The sequence below is a fragment of the Cnephaeus nilssonii genome, assembly GCF_951640355.1.
Source record: "Cnephaeus nilssonii genome assembly, chromosome: 5".
Lineage (NCBI taxonomy): Eukaryota > Metazoa > Chordata > Mammalia > Chiroptera > Vespertilionidae > Cnephaeus > Cnephaeus nilssonii.
Genome location: NC_137076.1, coordinates 93,627,943 through 93,647,524, shown reverse-complemented (window position 1 = coordinate 93,647,524; position 19,582 = coordinate 93,627,943). Strand labels below are relative to the sequence as shown.

General features: G+C 32.9%; 2 protein-coding genes across 5 annotated transcripts in view; one reads left to right on the top strand and one right to left on the bottom strand.

The window, feature by feature from the left end:
• Positions 1-19,582, top strand: part of CLINT1 (clathrin interactor 1) — a 57,527-nt gene that overhangs the window by 23,955 nt on the left and 13,990 nt on the right. For all 4 annotated transcript variants that reach the window (XM_079770765.1, XM_079770764.1, XM_079770763.1 and 1 more), the window contains exons 2-8: positions 2,922-3,026; positions 3,531-3,627; positions 5,138-5,246; positions 6,216-6,380; positions 9,514-9,691; positions 13,056-13,302; positions 15,676-15,745. In XM_079770765.1, coding sequence (XP_079626891.1) covers positions 2,922-3,026; positions 3,531-3,627; positions 5,138-5,246; positions 6,216-6,380; positions 9,514-9,691; positions 13,056-13,302; positions 15,676-15,745 — 971 coding nt within the window. The remainder of the gene's footprint in view (positions 1-2,921; positions 3,027-3,530; positions 3,628-5,137; positions 5,247-6,215; positions 6,381-9,513; positions 9,692-13,055; positions 13,303-15,675; positions 15,746-19,582) is intronic.
• LSM11 (LSM11, U7 small nuclear RNA associated) overlaps positions 13,309-19,582 on the bottom strand; it is a 57,078-nt gene continuing 50,804 nt past the window's right edge. Inside the window, exon 6 of the transcript XR_013813519.1 lies at positions 13,309-14,379. The gene's annotated coding sequence lies outside the window, so the exon portion shown is untranslated. The remainder of the gene's footprint in view (positions 14,380-19,582) is intronic.

Below are 19,582 nucleotides of genomic sequence, written 5' to 3'. Positions count from 1 at the left end.
ACCCCCAGTACTGGGTTGGGGGAACTCAGGCTGTGCCCCTGCCCAGCGGGGCTTGATGGGGGACCTGAGGCTGTGCCCCTCTCCTGGTGCTGGGCCGGGGGACCTGAGGCTGCGCCCCCCCGCCTGGTGGGGCTTGATGGGGGACCTCAGGCCATGCCCCTCACCCAGCAGGGCTTGACAGGGGATCTCAGGCCGTGTCCCCCACCAGGCGGGGCTTGACGGAGGACCTCAAGGCATGCCCCCGCCCCGGTCTGGGCTGGGGGACCTCAGGCCACGCCCCCTGTCCTGGTGCCAGGGCAGGGGACCTGAGGCTACGCCCCCTGCCCGGCAGGGCTTGATAAGGGTGGGACTGGCCGTGTCTGGATCTAGCCCAATGGGGGGGGGGGCGGCCGGGTCTGGGTCTCACGTGATTTTGAGGTACATGTGTGTGTGGAGGGGGGGGATCTTGACTCTGGGTCCCGTGGTATGCCCCAGACTCTGATAGGAGGAAGGTTTTCATATACATTTTACTAATTTTCTTTCATCTCTGACACTTCTATTATAGAGAAAGGGCAATTATTTCCTCTAATTAATCCCCTTTTAATGTGCACGAATTTCGTGCACCGGGTCACTAGTACTTTATAACGATACTGTACGTCTGTTTTAATGGCAAGTTGTCATTTTACATAGTTCCCATTGTTTTTCAAACCAATGAAATAAGGATTCTTAAATTATTGGCTCTTTGCCACCTCTCCTTCTAAACACACAATATTCAAACCCACAGGCCTTCAGCTAAGAATTTGGTGAAGGGTTATGGAAACAGGACCTTTCTCATTTGACCCATGGGCTTTTGTAGCTTGAACAAGGAAAGTAGTGTTCTGAAAGCAACAGCATTTATGAAGGCTCTAGTGAAAATATTTCAGGAGTATGGACTAAGAGATTAACTTCTTTAATCTTGTTCTCAAACAAATTAAACAATGCAAACAGATTTCAAGTGCATTCTTGGTAATGAAATGCTTGGATGAACTATAATCCTAATTGCTATTGTTCATTCCCACAGCTGCATTTTGACACTTTTAACTGCCTAAACCACACATTCTTCAGCCAGTAGGACAAACAAAAGCATTCTGAAATCAATTATTTTGTGGCATCTTAAATTGCAAATCTGTCATTGGCTGCCTTGATTTTATTTTGGTTCCATTGTTGACAAAATTAGGAAAAAAATATGATTATTCCCTTTATACATAAAATTATTGTCAATAGAATCATTAGTGGATTTTTATGTAAATTCACTCATTAATAGTATTAAATTTTCAAGGAGGCAGTGGAGATTGTGTATTTTATTTTAACCCCAGGGAAATAATTTGTATTTATTTTATCACACTAATTAATATTTTCCAAGATTTAAAAGAAAATAATAGTGTTTTGCTTTTCTTCCTTAGTAGAACAGTATTTTGAATGTAAATCTAGAAGTCGAGTTTATTCTGTGATTTGGCAAGTCATAATTATATGCATAATGGTTCCTTTAAAATTTGACCCAAAACTGTTTATAACTAGTCTATTCCTTCAAAATAAATTGAAGTGTTTTCAGTAAATCTGAAGTTTATATTTCTTTATGTTTGAGAAAGATTCGGTTGCCAATTTTAATCAAACCTTTCTTATTTTAAAAGCAAAATTGTTTGATGGCTGAAAAACTATACAGCAAAAGTTGGATCTATTTAAGTAATAAATAGAAAACCAAATTCTGATTTCTCATTATTTCTAAGACTTAATTTTAAGTGGGAGATTTGAATTACCATATTCATTATCATCTATTGTAACAATTGTTTAGTAACAATCGGAGCTTTAGATGTCAAATTAATGGTGGTATAGTGTGTCACATTTTCAAAGTATTTCTTTACTCCTCAGCATATCTTTGAATTCTTAAGTCCATATAAGCATGTGAAATTGCTTTAAATATCAAGCAGTTTTGCCATCTAATGTTTTAAATTTAAGGTACTCTTTAAAGTTAATCATTTTTTATAAAAATATTTAATATTTTAAAATTCTAATAGGTGATTATTATCTTTAAGAATAAAAGCATAATAGCTAACATACTAAGCACTTCCTATGTGTCAGACACTGTGCTAATAATTAAATACCATTTGATATGCTTCCCTTTGAATTAGTAATCTTAATTATCCCAATTTTGCATTTGAGTAAGCTGAGTTAGAAAGAATTAAAATAGTTTTGTCAAAGGTTACGAAATGATTGGAATGAGATATTTCTGACTCTTAGAAGCCATGTTCTTGACCACTACTGAAGTCTAAGTGAATGTTAAATGATTATCATACAATCTCCTGATGGAATATCCTGTAGCCATTAAAAGTGTTGGTTACAGTGACTATATAGTGAGGTTCAAAATGTATATGGTAAGTGAAAAAGATTAAGTGTTTACAGTTAAGTGTTCAGAGTGGTTCTAAACATTTTTTGGAGTGTTATCTCTTATTTGTTATTGCTTTTTAAAAAATATAAATAATGTTCAGCTATTATATAATTTTGTCAATTAATTTCCAGAATTTCTGTAAGCCAGAAATTTCAGACTGCATGTAAACTAGTTCGAGTCAGGAAACTGACAACTTTAGTTTATAATAAACTCTATCATGTTCAATTTTCTTTTTAATTTGACCCAAAATCATTTTTTACTGGACTTATGCCAGTTCTAGTATAATCTATTATCAGTATCCGTGAAGAATAATGGAATAGTAAAATCTTCTTAAAGATAACTTAAACGTACTATATAGTGTCCTTAGGGTAGCTTGTGCATAGAAGATATTTTCTTTTCCACTCTGTAGAGGTATCTCATTAGGACACCCAGTAGTGTCATTATTAAGTTTTCATGTATTTCTCACATTTTGATGCTAATCTTTGTGCGTATGTGCGTGCATTTTTTTCCTTTGCAGCACCAATGTGGTTATGAATTATTCAGAGATCGAGTCTAAGGTTCGAGAAGCAACGAATGATGATCCTTGGGGACCTTCTGGGCAACTCATGGGAGAGATTGCCAAGTAAGTTATAATTTGACTCAGCAGTGCAGAAAGAATCCAAGTATCTTTACACAGAAATGTGAAATTTGCTTTCAGTTTTAAATCGTTTAGCTGCCAGATAGAAATTTTGCATAATCATTCAAATATTAATGGAGGAAGTTTTTTTACACTGGGTCCATTCCCTTTAAAAATTAGCTCAAAAAAGTAAAGCAAAAATTTTTGTCAATGAAGTTTAAAGACTTACTGTAACTTACCATGTAAAAGTTTGACATGTGTATAAAATAACTTGAAATAAACTTACGAAAATTTAAAGACTTGTAAAATATAGTATTAGTTATTGGGGTTTATAAATGTACTAGATATACAAAATACAGGAAAAACACTTTTAAGGAAGCATATCATTAAATTTTTTTAATTAAGCTTATTAATTTTTTAAGGCTCTTTAGGAAAACATAACAACTTAGAACAAGCCTGCCATCTACTGTCAAAATTAACATATTGCAAGGAAAATTATTCTCTTTTCAGGGCCACATTTATGTATGAACAATTTCCAGAACTTATGAATATGCTTTGGTCACGAATGTTAAAAGACAACAAAAAAAATTGGAGAAGAGTTTATAAGGTATGGGCATTAGTCTGTTTTTATTACTTGACATGTTTAAAAAGAATGCTTGAAATTTTAAGGTGTATATTCATAAGTGACATTAAATCCTAGAATATCCTAAAACAAGTATTTGTGTTATATTTTCTAGTTGCCATGAACAACTATTCTTAAAATGTTTAAAAATAATACTAATACTACCTCTAAATGTTGACTATTTTTATTTTATAGGTTAAAATTTTTCCAACCAAAAACGTTTATGCATATCAGAAGTAATGAATCTATAATAGTATGCATATTTAGTATATGAGCAATTAAGATGAAAACTATAGTCTAATTAATATGGTTTGTCATCTCTACATAAAATTTTGCCTAATGTGTAACAGTATTATTACAGTATTCTGCATCAAAAATGTTAGTTTAAAATAAAGTTAGAGAATCTGTTTTGATCTCCTAATATAATCTAGAATATTAAAACAAGATTGTCATCTCTTCTTCCTTTTCCACCATATTTTTTTGCTACTTGGAATAAGTTCTAATATGCTTTCTAAAATGGTGTGTAATATTTATATTTGAAACTTTGGAAACAACATTTCTGACTTTCAGGATTGGAAAACAATGTTTTAGTTACATGTTTTGTATGCTGTTTGTTTCAGAAAACATTCACTGTCATTTCCTCAACTTGTACAGTAGTTGTGATAAAATAGTTAAAATTTCTGTAAATTAAATTTTTTAGATTAGAGTTTAAAATAATCCTGTGCAAACTACTTTTTAGGGGGCACATCTGTAATACTCTCAACAATATAGAAAAAAATAAAAACACAAAATAATAAAAAAGTAAATCAAGAATAGTTCCTGGTAGAGGGTTTTTACCACTCAATTTTGCCAACTTAGTTAAATTTTTATAGATCTTATCTTTATGTGAGGTTTGTTCAAGCAAAGTTAAGATCAAAATGCACAGTTCACTTCTTTTAGTGTAATTGTGTAGCATTCACCACTATTTAATACCAGAACATTTTTATCCCCTCAAAAAGAAACCTCATAAACATTTTTTCTCTTTATTTGTTGGCAGCAAATGTTTGAAACAAAAGCCACATTATTAACCCCCAAAATTAAATTTTATCTGTGGAAAATTCTGTGGGATCTTATAATTAATAAATAGTTGTTCTCTTTAAACTTATGCTCTAACAAATCACACTTCCATAATGCCCAGATGAAAAGTAAAAACTGAGCCAGCTTTCTAAAAGTTTAGTATTCATTTATATCATACATTCAAATATTTCTTAACATCCGAATTTTATTTTTCATCTTCTGACACATGGTATTCAGTAGATAGTGCTTGGTATAAGGGGAATTTCAAATTGACAATATTAAGTTTTAGACTGTATATAGTTTAATACACGTAAAGAGTTTCCACTTCCCTCATGAAGATTCTTTATTGGCTAATGTTGGGATTATTTTCTTTAACCATTTACCAAAGCTCTACCAGTATTTATTTTGTTAAATTATTTGGTGCTTTTTATTTTTACAGTCATTGCTGCTCCTAGCTTACCTCATAAGGAATGGATCAGAGCGTGTTGTTACAAGTGCCAGAGAACACATTTATGATTTGCGATCCCTGGAAAATTACCACTTTGTAGGTGAGCAATAGAAAAACCTTATAAGCAAATTAAAACAGTAGTTGGAGTTGTCAGTCACCTGAACCAGCTTAGAAGCTTCTACGCTCTAATTAGAATGTGACTGTTGCTGGTTGTGTGACGAGTGCAGAATCCAAGACGTGGGGCCCTAGAGTATTAATTAGTGAAGACAAGAACTTGCAGAAAAGACTGGCTAATAACAACAGAACCAACACAACATGAGTGTTCGGGTTTATATTAAAATATGCACTGGAGACTGGTCCCCTGTGGTGTCCATAAAGGAATAGCTTTAATCAGATGGGAAGAAAAGGTTAGAGCTCCAAAACACACACATCTGTTTGAAGCTGGGGGCTTTTTCCTCCCACCAAATAATATTTACTGTGCAAAGGCAGCAAGGCCAGAGTGTGTTTTGAATGTGAAAGAGGATACAGAATGAACCACATTTCATTTTGTAGTGTACCCCAGTTGAAAGCACTTTAAAATTCAGTTTCTCAGCTATACTAAATTCTGGTAATTAGTGTTTTCAAACTTGTATTGGGGAAACCAAGGAATTGGGGGTGGGTACTTTTCAGTCATTAATTGTGAATTTTAATGACTGAAGTGAGTGTTGCTTTTTGTTTTGTTATAATCCCATCGAAAAAGAAAATAACATTTATGGATATAAGTCCATTTCATATGGTCATTATTAGTAATCCTTAGTGGATCTTTAATTGATCTTGCATAGTGTTATATCTGGTCCTTTATAGTTCACCTTTACAGGCTCTTACAAACCAAAATTGCATCTCAAACCTTAGAATTTGCTGATGAGGAAATGACAAATTTTAACAACATATTTTGCCTCTTTTTATTAATTTTAAAATATTGAAGTTAGTTTCTTATGTTGAAATTTTCATGCCTGTTTTTTGTGTTAAAGAATTCGATACAGATTAACTGAATTCTTAAGGTTTTGTTTCTCCCTTACCATCCTCACAGATGAGCATGGCAAGGATCAAGGTATAAATATTCGCCAAAAGGTGAAAGAATTGGTTGAATTTGCCCAGGATGACGACAGGCTTCGTGAAGAGCGAAAGAAAGCAAAGAAGAACAAAGACAAATATGTTGGGGTTTCCTCAGACAGTGTTGGAGGATTCAGATACAGTGAGTATCAAAAACAGACTGGCACCTAAATATCCATTTAGCTTCTTGGGTGTATTTTAAGAATCATTGAAATATGAAAGACCAAAATGTTATTTTTTTCTTTTTAGGAATATATAGAATACTAAAATATATTTAATAGCCATTTCAGCTCCTATTACATGAATTTTAGGAATCTTCCTCTTTATTTTTTACTTTGGTGGATTCAAGAATATGGTGTTAACCATTAATTGTTAATTAAATGACTGCAATAAAACTATATATCCTGCTCTCTTGGGATTATCATTCTTTAAAAATGGATTTCTCTAATTCACCATTTAGCGCATAAAAATATGAATTTTGATCAAGAGATGATCTTCCTAATTTGAAACCAATTTAGCTGTTTGGGGCCAAAAATAGATACTAAACTTCCTATAAGTTAGTTCAGCCTCGGTCTTTTCCCTTCATTAGGCAGTGCATTAATTTGACGTAGAAAAAGGTGACTGGCAGTACCATCAGTTTTCATCTAGGCCTATCATTGTATTGTTCCTAACACATTTCAGAGCAGCTAGAACATTCATCTCCTGTGTTTATTTTATTTATTATTATCATTATTATTATTATTTTTATCCTCACCTAAGGATATGTTTATTGATTTTAGAGAAAGAGGGAGGGAGGAGGAGAGGGAAAGAGAAACATTGATGTGAGAGAGAGAAACATCAACCTGTTGCCTCCTGTATGCACCATGACTGGGGTTTGAACCCCCAACCAGGGTATATTCCCTAACCAGGAATTGAACGCGCAACCTTTTGGTGTACGGGACAACACTCCAACCAACTGAGCTACCCAGCCAAAGCTCCCGTGTATATTTTTAATGAAATCATATAGTTTGCTTAAAATAGATCACTAGGTGCTTGAAACAGACACAGAAAATAGATCTTTCAGAGCATGTCTCTTTGGACTCAGCTCTACTGGAGCTCTGGTCACCCCTGGTCATTTTGTGGACACAGTCCTATGTATACTTAACTGCATATTGGGGCTCTCTGACTCTCCCCTCCCATATCTGAATTGTTTATATTTGGATTATACTGAGAAGTCATAACTCATCATTGGAACTCTCTATTTCTTGTCTTGTGATTACCTACTAGTATAAAAGAATATTTTCACTCCTTTGCAACTCTGCTTTCTTGCCCACAAGAAAAAATACTGTACTTAATTTGCTGTTAGAGGATGTGTCTAACAGCAGAAAAATTTCTTTATGTCTCAGCATCAAAAGGGAATTCGGGAATCGGGAAAAAATATTTATATTAAATAAATCATGTAAATATGTTTTGGAGTTTTTATTTGTTTAGGGGAATAAGAAATTTTTAAATTATTTGCCTAAGTAATTTATTTTGTTCTTTAACTATTTCAAACTAACTATAGCAACTTAATGTGTTTTTTAGTAGAAATTGCTCTTTGCAACTATTTCCTCATTCTACTTGCTTATAATCCTCTTTTTTTACCAGCACAATGTAAAATTAAATTTAGAAAATTGAATAAGTTTTCATAATCAGTCACAGTGAACTAGTAAGTACAGTATTTGCAGTGGAGATAGAGTTATACATCCTATTTGCATCACATTCTTTTATAAATTATTTTCAGAGACCTAACTAATCAACTTTAACTATTTTATATGTGTGTTGTTGTTGTTTTTTCATTTTGACATCAGATAATGTTCTGCCAATATCCAGTATCTTTGGCACACATTTAGTATGACATCTACCACAATAACCAGTTTAGTTTTCATCTACTTTGATTTTTCTGGTAAAAATTTTTTTTCAGTCTGGTTTATCACATTGTCATTGAAATGTACATTATTAGAAAAACCACCATTTTAATAAAACCATCCTGGTAGCTCAGTTGGTTGGAGTGTTGTCCCGTACACCAAAAGGTTGCGCGTTCGATTCCTGGTCAGGGAATATACCCTGGTTGGGGGTTCAAATTTAATTCCATAATTAAATTTAATAAACTATTTGTTCATGTTTTGTTCAAGTTGGTCACTTTCAGATTAGTAGACATATTTTAAAATTCTCAAGCTTTTACAGAAAATTTTGACTGCAGTTTTAGCAGGCAACTCAGTAAAGGGTTTTATTCAATCTCCAAAGGACATATATGCCATCAGAACTTGTTAACCAAAGTTCAAAACAAAAGCTCTCTTAGCCACATTTGAATTATTTTATTTCTCATTGCTCTTCCCTTTTTTCTCCAACCTGTCTTAATTTTCAATGTTTTCTTCTCTTTAACCTCATGACTTCTCTGTACCTTCTATTCTTGCCTCTTAAGTTGAGTTTGGATATGGACAGGGAAATGGAAAAGTTCCCTTTAATGTTCATAATTCCTTTGGACCCCATGGTCAAGGACGAAAACAGATCTTGACAATTTGGGTTTTTTTTGTTCACTGCCAGCCATGATCTATTCCCTTCACTCTCAAATTCACACTCTCAAATTCCCTAGGTTTTGCCAGTCCCAGCATATGTTTGTTCTGAACTGCTTGAGCATACTTCATGATTCCAGTCTGTGTAGCTTTTGGTAGTTAGACTATATTTTTCTTGTTATTGTAATTAAAAGATGCTTTCTCATGTCGTGAAGTCCATTGAGTTATATGTCTAGTTTGATACGGAATGACATTTATGAGTCTTTTCAGCACATTGGGATATGTAGCATCCTATAGTTTGTGCTTTAGGAGACTTTGTCATCCAGTACTTTTCTAATAATTGAAAAATCCTTGAGAGACAGGAATGAAATATAATTCATTAAGTGACTTTTGTGAAAACAGAGATTTCCATTTCTCCTTTGCTTATATAGCCTGTGGTGGTTCTTGTGTTTTCCTCTACTCCTTCCAGCTGCCTTTAAGAACTTCCTGACAGTGCTGTGCTGTGCATTAAGGTCATGCAAGTTTTCATAAATAAAAGCTTTTGAATCTGCATTCCTGCCACCTAATGACTGGCAGTACATGCTGTGCTTTGCTGTAATTGTGTTGATTCAGCACTGTGGGAGCTTTCTGTTTTCCTTTGAAAACTATTTTATTATGAGGAAAAGCTTCAGAAATAAGAACTGTAGATACCTTCTGAATTTAATATCCTTAGAGTTGCTTCTCTTTTTAATGCTTATATAGGTGAAAGATATGATCCTGAGCCCAAATCAAAATGGGATGAGGAGTGGGATAAAAACAAAAGTGCTTTTCCATTCAGTGATAAATTAGGTGAACTGAGTGATAAAATTGGAAGCACAATTGATGACACCATCAGCAAGTTCCGGAGGAAAGATAGAGAAGACTCTCCAGAAAGATGCAGGTATTAACACTTTGTATTCTGGGTTACTTGGAGAGGGTGCTAAAGTTATGCAGCTGGTTTTTTTGTTTTGTTTTGTTTTGGGTGTTATCATTATTTGAGATTCAGCTTTTTCCCCCTAATATATTTAAGTTTTAGGTACCTGGAAAAATTGTGCATAAAGTACAAAGTTGCCATATTAACACACATAAAATTTCTACTGTCATTAACATCTCATATTAATATGGTTCATTTATTAACAATTGATAACCAATATTGATATATTGTTATTAACTCTGTTGTTTGCATTAGGGTTCACTGTGTTGTACAGTTGACAAATGTATAATATCCACCATTAGAGAACCATATAGGATAGTTACCCTGCCCTAAAAATGCCCTATGCAAAAATATGGAATGATTTATGAATTTGCATGTCATCCTTGCACATGGGTCATGCTAACCTTCTCTGTATTATTCCAATACTAGTATGTTTGTTGCTGATGACTGGCTGTGCAGCTGTTTTTAAAATGCAAGGTCAAACATTATTTTAAATTAGTATTAACACACTTTGCATATTGTGTATGTCCATTTATTTCTAAAGTTATCACATTTCCTACATGTTTTTATTCAGGCTATTTATTGGAATTACTTTTTTGCCAATAAGAACTTTCAGAGCTTATTTTTCATTTGGGCATCAGATTATCCAGAGATCTAAGATATTGCTGAAGGATAACAAAGTTTATTATATTAAATTTAAAACTAGGGTTTGAAATTTGACTCCTCCTGTGACATTTCATTATGATTCTGTGCCAGTGTGTCCCAGAAAAAAAATTCCAAATGGATTTTTGGACTAAATGTTTTTGAGTATAGACCTATATTTTCACAAACTACATTTCTAATAGTAGGACATTTTTATTTAGATTTATATAGAGCAATACTTGGAATAGCATTAATTTTTTTTCTTCTTACCAATATAGCTATAATCTAGTTTTCCTTCTAGTTAAAAGAGCACTGTATATTGAGCACTTCACTTGCAAAGCAAGTTTTACAAAAATTTTTATCATTTGTGCCCCATAGTATTTCTGATAGGCTAAAGAAAGGGTTTTTACCTTTACTGTATAGAAGTAAAACCGGAGGTCCATTAAGGCTGTGTGGAACTTGCTTAAAATAACAATTAGTGGTGGAAGCCTTCAAGTGACTTCTTATAACAGTACTATCTCTTTTTTTCCTTAAAACATATTAATAATTCAGATTTAGGGGTCATCAAAAGAGGAAATATAATTTTGAAACTAGGAATTTTTAAATATTTGTTTAGTGTTTCCATATATATTTAATCCCTGGAATTCCTGTCTTTTTCAACACTGTTTCTAGAATATCATCTGTGAAGAGCTAGAATTTATTTTTAGTGCTTTGAATATGTATATCTATTTTATAACTACATTTCTAGCTCTTGAATACTGAAATAGTTACATATGGTAATAAATACTAAACTTTGGGAAATGGTGCCTACTTCAAATATTCTATGCAATTTTTCTCTCATTAATGTTCTTGTGGCCTGTGTGTTTATATTTTTATTTTGGTTTAGAAAACACTGGCCATATATTCTGTTGCTATTTCCTGAAGAAGTGTGGGAATTAGGTAGATAGGTTGGTCAGACATCTATGTATTCTTGTGTTACTAATTTCCTTTGCCCTTCCATTCACACATTCTCAGTTTTTCTTTCTGGGCTTTCGTCGTCTTATTCTTGTTTTTTTCTTTTTCTACCTTGATTTTTTTTTTCTATGTTGACTCTAAGACAGGATCTGCTAGAGTTCCTAAATCTTTTATATAGAGTATCCCAGTTTAAGAGTGAAAATACAGTGTGTTTTCTTTATCATAGTAATTAAAGGGCACACCAGGGACTTTACATCTTGGAGTATTTTTAAGGAAAAGAGTAGATTTTTGGACAAAGTTGCAAGTGACCTCTTTGGCATATTACTAGAATTTCAAACTTCTTGGTTCATTATTAGATTCAGGAATTTTTGAACATAGATCAGATCTGAGGCTTCCATTTCATTGTGAGCTAGTCAGGTTTATGTTATCAATTTATAAAGAAATTACCTTGTATTGAAATAAAATTGGACCTCAGAAAGGTAAGAAATTTCTGTTTTACTTACAGGACTGATGGTGGGGATCTTTAGGTCATTTGTGCTGAGAAATTATATAGTAAGTGATAAGGGCTTTTAAACACTTAATCAGAATTTGTAGATTCCCTAAAATGCTTATAGATAAAAAATGCATTTAATCCCTTTACTGTGTGTGGGAAGCCATTCTTCTTGAACCTTGATTTACACAGATTTGGAATGAAACCATTCAAATGTGTTTCTATTTAAGTAGAAATTGTGTTAGATTAGTCTGAGTTAAATTACATTAGTAATAATAGTCATAGTTTTAAAGAGAATTTTCAGTATTTTATTTCAGGGTATTTTAAAATTAATATTTATAAACCACCTACTCTAAAATTAATATAGGTAATGGAGTATACTTTAGATAATTTCTCTCTGTGTTCTATTTGCACCAAAGGAAACCACAAAAACCCCAATGCTTTATTACTGGAAAAAGGACTAGCGCTGGCATTTTTTTAATCCATGGCATATGAAAAACTCAGTTTTTATACTCATTTTGTACTTTTTCTTCTACACTGTTAAAAAATCTTTTTGAATGTGCCTGAAAAAACATTTCAAAACATTTTAAATATATTTGTTTTCTGTGAAGCAATGTATTTGATCTGCTGATACTATAGTAAAAAAAGAGCACAGTTGTAAAGTGTATTACCTTATATTACTTTGCATTTATAGATTAGTGTTTAATCATTTGAATTTAAATATGATAATATTTAAAACATATCCATGGAAATTGAAATATTTTATTATATATTGCATTAGTATAGGAGATTCAATGACAGAATTATGTTATATAAATGGAACTGTAGTCCCACACTATCCATTTCAAGAAAATGGTCATCAATTGCAGATGTTGGAACTCTTAGGATCTCCTCTGTTGATTCTGATATGATAATCTGTTATTTTTAATTAAGTTTTAAATCTATAATAAATAAGTACTTGATTTATTTCAGACATTTTTTGTTTGTACACATTTATGTAAATACATTTTTATAGCAGTGTTTTAGACTTATCTAGGGAATTGGTTGGGTTCCTACTTTCCCTCCCCAACACATCCATGTCATTATTCAGATAGCTTAGATAATATTCTGTTGATCCTGTCAAATAGTCAAAGTATGGAATTTTAGAGTTACTGTATTTGAAATTCTCTAGCTCAAATCACCGAGGACTCCATTTTAAAATAATCCCTAGTCTTATTATTTTGCTTTATTTTTAATATCTTTTAGCGACAGTGATGAGGAAAAGAAAGCAAGAAGAGGCAGATCTCCCAAAGGTGAATTCAAAGATGAAGAGGAGACTGTGACGACAAAGCATATCCATATCACACAAGCCACAGAGACCACCACAACCAGGCACAAGCGCACAGCAAATCCTTCCAAAACCATTGATCTTGGAGCGGCAGCACATTACACAGGGGACAAAACAAGTCCAGATCAGAATGCTTCAACTCATATGCCTCAGTCTTCAGTTAAGGTGGGAATGGCACGAATTGACACATTGCACACAGTTTTATTCTTATAAATTACTTTTAGAATTACTGCATTAGTAGGCTTAGGCATTTCCAGGCAATCATATTAATTATAGATCATTTGGCATGTATTACTCAGAGTCATTCATTAATAATAAGAAATCTCTTGGGGGAAAGAAATCTGTCTAATTCCTGAATGAATGTCTGCACTTTCTATGAAAGTAGAAATGACACTCTTGGTTAACTTGGTAAAGGTTGTGAATCAGAATATAGTACATCTGTTTCCATCTAGTTACACCTCTGGTTACCAAGTACAACGAGATTCACTAAGGAAAACATGGGAATATTTGGAAGTTGTAAGAAAGGGCAAAAGAGGACCAAGTAGATATATAGGGGAAATGGTCTCATTTAATACAGAGATGGCGCCTTTAAATGGGAAGCTTATTTACTTGGTGGTCACTATGGATCCATAGTAGCACTGACTCTTGTACCTTCCTCATTTGTTTTTCATTCACTACAGAAATGGAAGTCCACCTACTAGATACCTGGCCACAGCTAGTCCTTTATTTTTATTTTTACTTTTATTTTTTGGGGGGCCTTCTGGTAAAAACCGGAAGACCTGCTGGACAAATTAAAAAAAGAGCTGTAAGCACTCACAGCTAGTCTCTTAGACAGAAATCTGCCAAAGAGGGAGATTTATCTCAAAAAAGCTGAATTGTTGTTTTGTCACTCTCCCCCTACTAGTGTTTGCTCATCTTGTATCTTTGCATCAGAAGTAGCTAAAAGCTAAGGGAAACATTTTTCTAATGCATCCTGCAAATAGTAGATGACTAAAAATAAAGCTAGTCCTACTTATTGTCAAGAACAAGTACTATGTATGCCCTAGCCGGTTTGGCTTAGTGGATGGAGCTTTGGTCTGCAGACCAGAGTCCCAGGTTCTGTTATGGTCAGGGGCACATACCTTGGTCGCAGGCTCCGCTCCAGGCCTGGGTCCTGGTCAGGGCTCATGCAGTAGACAACCAGTCAATGTATTTCTCTCACATCAATGTTTCTCTCTGTCTTTCCTCTCTTTTTCACTCTCCCTAGAAGTCAATGGAAAAATATCCTCAGGTGTGGATTAAAAAAACAAAAAGAAGAACAAGTACTATGTCAACTTTTGCCAAATATCTTCTAGTATATAATTTCACTCATATTTGCTCTTTTCAAGTTTTGATGAAAACCTCAAAATTACAACTCAACTTTAGTTGTAGTTAAAGAGGGGAAATGGCTGTTATTTCTTTCTGGTCTTAGATTTCCCCTGTTGTGGATATAGTTACTTTACTGATGATGACGGTACAGGATCTAGTAAATAGTTAAAACCCAAATACATGATGGTTATTATGTGGAGAATTTATTTAAGGTTGCATGAAGAAAATTATCCCAACTGCATAGTTTTTAAACAATCGAGATTTTTATATTTTATAGGATTTTTAATATCAATTTGTAGTACAGTCTGAATATGTCACTCTGCCATAAATATTTTATATTTTGTTTTTACTACAAAAAAAAGTTTAGAAGGTCAAAGTTCTTAAAAAGTTTCTCAACTATTGTAGATCTCTTTCAATCTCAAAGCCTTTTTGAACCATGATACAATATTTTAATCTTCAAAGCTCAAGTTAACAAGCCTAGGAACTCACGGTGTTTCCGTATTGCCTAGCAATTCTGTTCTCATGTAGCGTATATGTATTGAATGTATAGAATATGCTTCATAGTGCTTTGCACTATGGGGAAGAGAAAAATCATATTACAACTCCAGCCCCAATATTTAGTTTGAGAACTAAATATGAAATAATTAAATGTTAAGGTATATCAAACAAAATAGAATTGTACTGACTTACATAGTATGCAAACAATAAGTGTTGCTAAAGTTCACAGAATCATAGAATTTTAGAGCTTGATAGGATGTTGGCCTCTAATCCAGTGGATTTCAGACATTCTTAAGCATTGAAATTATCAAGGGAGCTTTGTAAGACTGTACAGGCCAAGATTCCAACCTGGGCAGTTATGACTCAATATAGAGATGAGGCTGGGCATAGGTACTTCTTAATGCTTCTCATGATTCTGATATGTAGCATTAAAATTTGAGTAGAAAGTATATGTTCCAGAGTGAAATATAATAAGAAAAAATGAGTTAGGGAAAAGAGGAATGTGGATGTTACAGAAACTATCTCTCCATAAGGATTTTAGAGTCACATATGTTTTTTCAAGAAAACTAAATCTACCCCCTATTAAGATAATTACAGGTATTTGTGTCTAAGTTGGAAATTAGAGTACAGCAAATTTAGAAAAAATAATAGAAATTAGTTTTCTAAGCTTATTAATTGTCTGTGTATTTTCAGACTTCAATGCCTAGTAGCAAGTCATCCGGTGACCTTGTTGATCTGTTTGATGGCCCCAGCCAATCAACAGGTAAGCTTCCACAGTGGCTTTTTATTTTTTAGAAACCTTGGTTTAAGAGTAGTTTTTTAAAATGTCAAATAAAAGGTGGAATAAAAAATAAATTTTTTTGTTGTGGATTTATTTTTAATATGAAATTAGTGAGCCTTGAGCATTATTTGGGGGGAATTGTCTAGTTGCCTGAAATAAGGAAGAAGGGTGCTTAAATATTTGATCAATAATTTAGTAATCTCCTTAATTTCTTTTTTTTTTTCTCCTTAATTTCTTTACCACTGATTATTTGGGGTCTTTTGCTTTCTTCATAAGCAAAATGTACTGCTCTGCTTGTGTTACTATCTTTTGCTGAATCTTCTGGCTCTCAGTGTCAGCCATGCCTAGAGTTCATTCATTTATTCAACAGGTATTTGTTGAACCAGACACAGGTCTGGGTGCTAGAGGAATATAATGCTTAGGAAAACAGAGTTCTTGCCTTCTTAGGAAGATCAAGTGGTGGAAATGCAGTAATTGTTAATCAAGAGTCACAAGTAGTTACTTAGTTACAAACATGCTTAAAGAAAATTGAGATTTTAGGTTGCGTTCAGTGATTATAGAGTTCTAATAAACTTAATAAACTCCTGTGCAACAAGTCAAACAGCTTAAGAAATAAAATTTCTCTTTAAAGACAATTTTCCCCAACCTGTTTAAATTTCATTTCACATTAAATTGTAGATGACAAGATTGGTATATAAATAATGTGCAAAAATAAGTTGATTGTTCCTAGTTGTATGTAATGATTTTCTAAAACTGGATTAAAATTTACATTAGTGTCTAAGTGGAAGTCTGATGGAAATCACTTCACTAATAGTGTAGTACATACAATTAATATAAAGGCTCCTGTTATTTTTTTCTTCTCCTTGCCTACTATCATAAAATTCTTGGACTGGAAGTGAACTCATAGTGTATCTGGTTCAACCTAGTTTCTGAAATTCTTTAATTCCCATTCCCTTTTTTCTGTAACTATAAAATGTTTCTAAGATTATCCTTTAAACTCTATTGAACTGTCATGCGCAAGGTTACAAACAATTGCATAATTTTTTTTTAACAATTTATGTGCTTTTTGTATGTTTAAGATTTTAATGGTAGTATTAACTGGCAGCTGGCATGAAGCCCTATAATAAAGACATATTGTCATAGAATATCAACTATTTTGGACTTCATGGCATGAAATATTAAAGAGCCCTTTTCATGAATTTGTGTAAAGTTTTAATGGAGCAATCAGAGAAGAAATAACTAGGAAGATCAGATGAGTGAATGTAACTTTTTCCCTCCGTGATTGCTTTGAACAGAGAGAATTATTAAATACCAACATGCTTGCTTTGCTTGACAAGAAAACTTTGTGTGGTTTTTCTTCTCCAGTGCAAATAGTAGATTGATTAATTAAATGGAAATAGCAATTAATATTAATGTAGTAATAGAGACAAATGAAACCTGGAAGGTTTATCTTAATATTCTCTTTTAAAAAAACAATTGCATGTGGGAAATCATCTCCTATTTGAAACAGTATGTTTAACCAGTTTGTGCAGACTTCCCCAATCAGTACATAAATTTTGTTACCCAAAGTATCTATTTTAGTAATATATTTGAATTGAATTCAGCAGTGAAAAAATTGGACATTAAATCTTTAGCACCTACATACACATGAGGAAGTCTAAGAATCTACCATGTTAGCATTGCTATTTGGTATGCCATTGGGTGTCATTTACCAGATGTGCCTATGCTTATAATGGTACCATCATGCACATAAAATGGACACAAACTATAAATCTAAGCAGATATGGCATCTGTATTGCTTACCAGATAAATATCTCCTCTGAGAAAATGTTTAGATTTTCTCTTTTTATATGTTATATCCTTATTGTTAACAACTTCAAAAATATGTGTGTGGTAAAATCATTGTAGGATATTTAACAGGTTTAAAAATATACATGTGAAATCCATTCATCAAGATTTACTTGAGCCAGGCCAGTGTGGCTCAGTGGTTAGGTGTCGACCTATGAACCAGGAGGTCACGGTTCGATTCTCGGTCAGGGCACATGCCCGGGTTTCGGGCTCAGTCCCCAGTAGGGGGCATGCAGGGGGCGTCTGATCAGTGATTTTCTCTCATCATTAATGTTTCTATATCTCTCTCCCTCTCCTTTCCTCTCTGAAATCAATAAAAATGTTTTTAAAATTTAAAAAAAAAACCACTTACTTGAGACTATCTTTATAAATGTCCCACTGTGGTGATGTTCTTTTAAAATCCGTATTCAATTAATATTTTGTTGGCTTTTATATATAGGACATTTCTAAGTAAACATTTTAAAATGAATAATATTTTAAAGTTTTTAGAAAATAAGCCAATTAGAAATAGAATGCCCAAAACCATTCCATTTCATTTTTTAAGTATATCTCACTTGAAAAGTTCATGTTGTCTCCTTTGTCCCTTTGTAATTAAGGAATTTAGGTCATCGTTAACATACTATTAAATAAGTTATTTCTAGTACAATAAATAATGTTGAAGAGAAAATACACCCTAGTTGGTAGACATTACATGACTTGCATATGTTTTTATTTCTTTTTTTTTTAAGTTAACTTTTTTTTTAAAGATTAAAGTATATCAAGTCCAAAATATTCTTTACATTTACATTTGAACTTATTACCTGTATCTACTAATTTCTAAAGTTAGTTGAGGATGTTTACATAAATATGAACCACGTTGTTACATCCTTAATACATCAATTTATATATTAGAATTTCCTGGAAGTTGTCTCTAGTTTAAGCCAAATTTACAAAAATAAAAAATTTTAATATATTATCTTTTCACTATAAAAGTAATGCTAGAAATTTCACTAGAAATTTGATGGAAAACAAGTGATTCACCGTAAAGTTAACTATTAATTTTAGTGAATACTCTTTTTTAAATACATTTTTTGTATATTCAGTCAATATATCTTAGCATTTATTGTGTGGCAAATCTTTTGTCCATTTTTTAATTGGGGTGTTTATTCTTAAATGGTTTTTTAAAGAATTTCTTATATTAATTTGTCATATTTACATTTTTTTGTCATTTTAAAAAATTTTGTGTTAGAATTCTTTATGCAGAAGTTTGTTTTTCTAATGCAATCTACATTAAATTTTTTTGTTAAAGGAAATTTCATTTGTAGTTCAGCTATATTTTTCCTGTTCTCACAGTAATGCTTTGGAAAATACATGTTCCCAGCTGGTGACTGTAAATAACCTCCTTGCTACTCTGAAAAGGCAGATGGAAATGGTTCATTTATAATGACAGCTCTCATGTGGGAATCTTGAAGGATAGCTCTTGGTATGAAATTTAGCAGTCTTCCACATGCAGCATTTTTTGATAGACTCTTTTATTTAAATTCCCTTAGATAGAAGTTATCTGGGGAAATGCTTAAGTATAGAAAATTTCTGTTGAATTTAAGGCATTGGTATAAATAACATCATGCATATAGGTATGTATGGTCCCTTCTAGGAGAAAGACTTTTCCTAAATGAAATAGAGATCTTTAAATTTTAAGGTAGTTTTCAGAGTTGAAGATCAGATTGTGTAAAAACACAAGTAGAACCATAATCTCTGGCACTTTAGAAGATAAAAGATAATCTTTTCAAGGAAGGGTGGCTTCTGTCTAAAATAGTTAAGTGTGTATGTTTCCATTCTTTTTTAAAAAATTTTTATTTAATGATTTTAGAGAGAGAAAGAAAGGAAGGGAGGGAGAAAGGAAAAAACATCAATTTGTTGTTCCACATATGTATACATTCATTGGTTGGTTTTTGTATGTGCCCTGACCAGGGATTGAACCCACAACCTTGC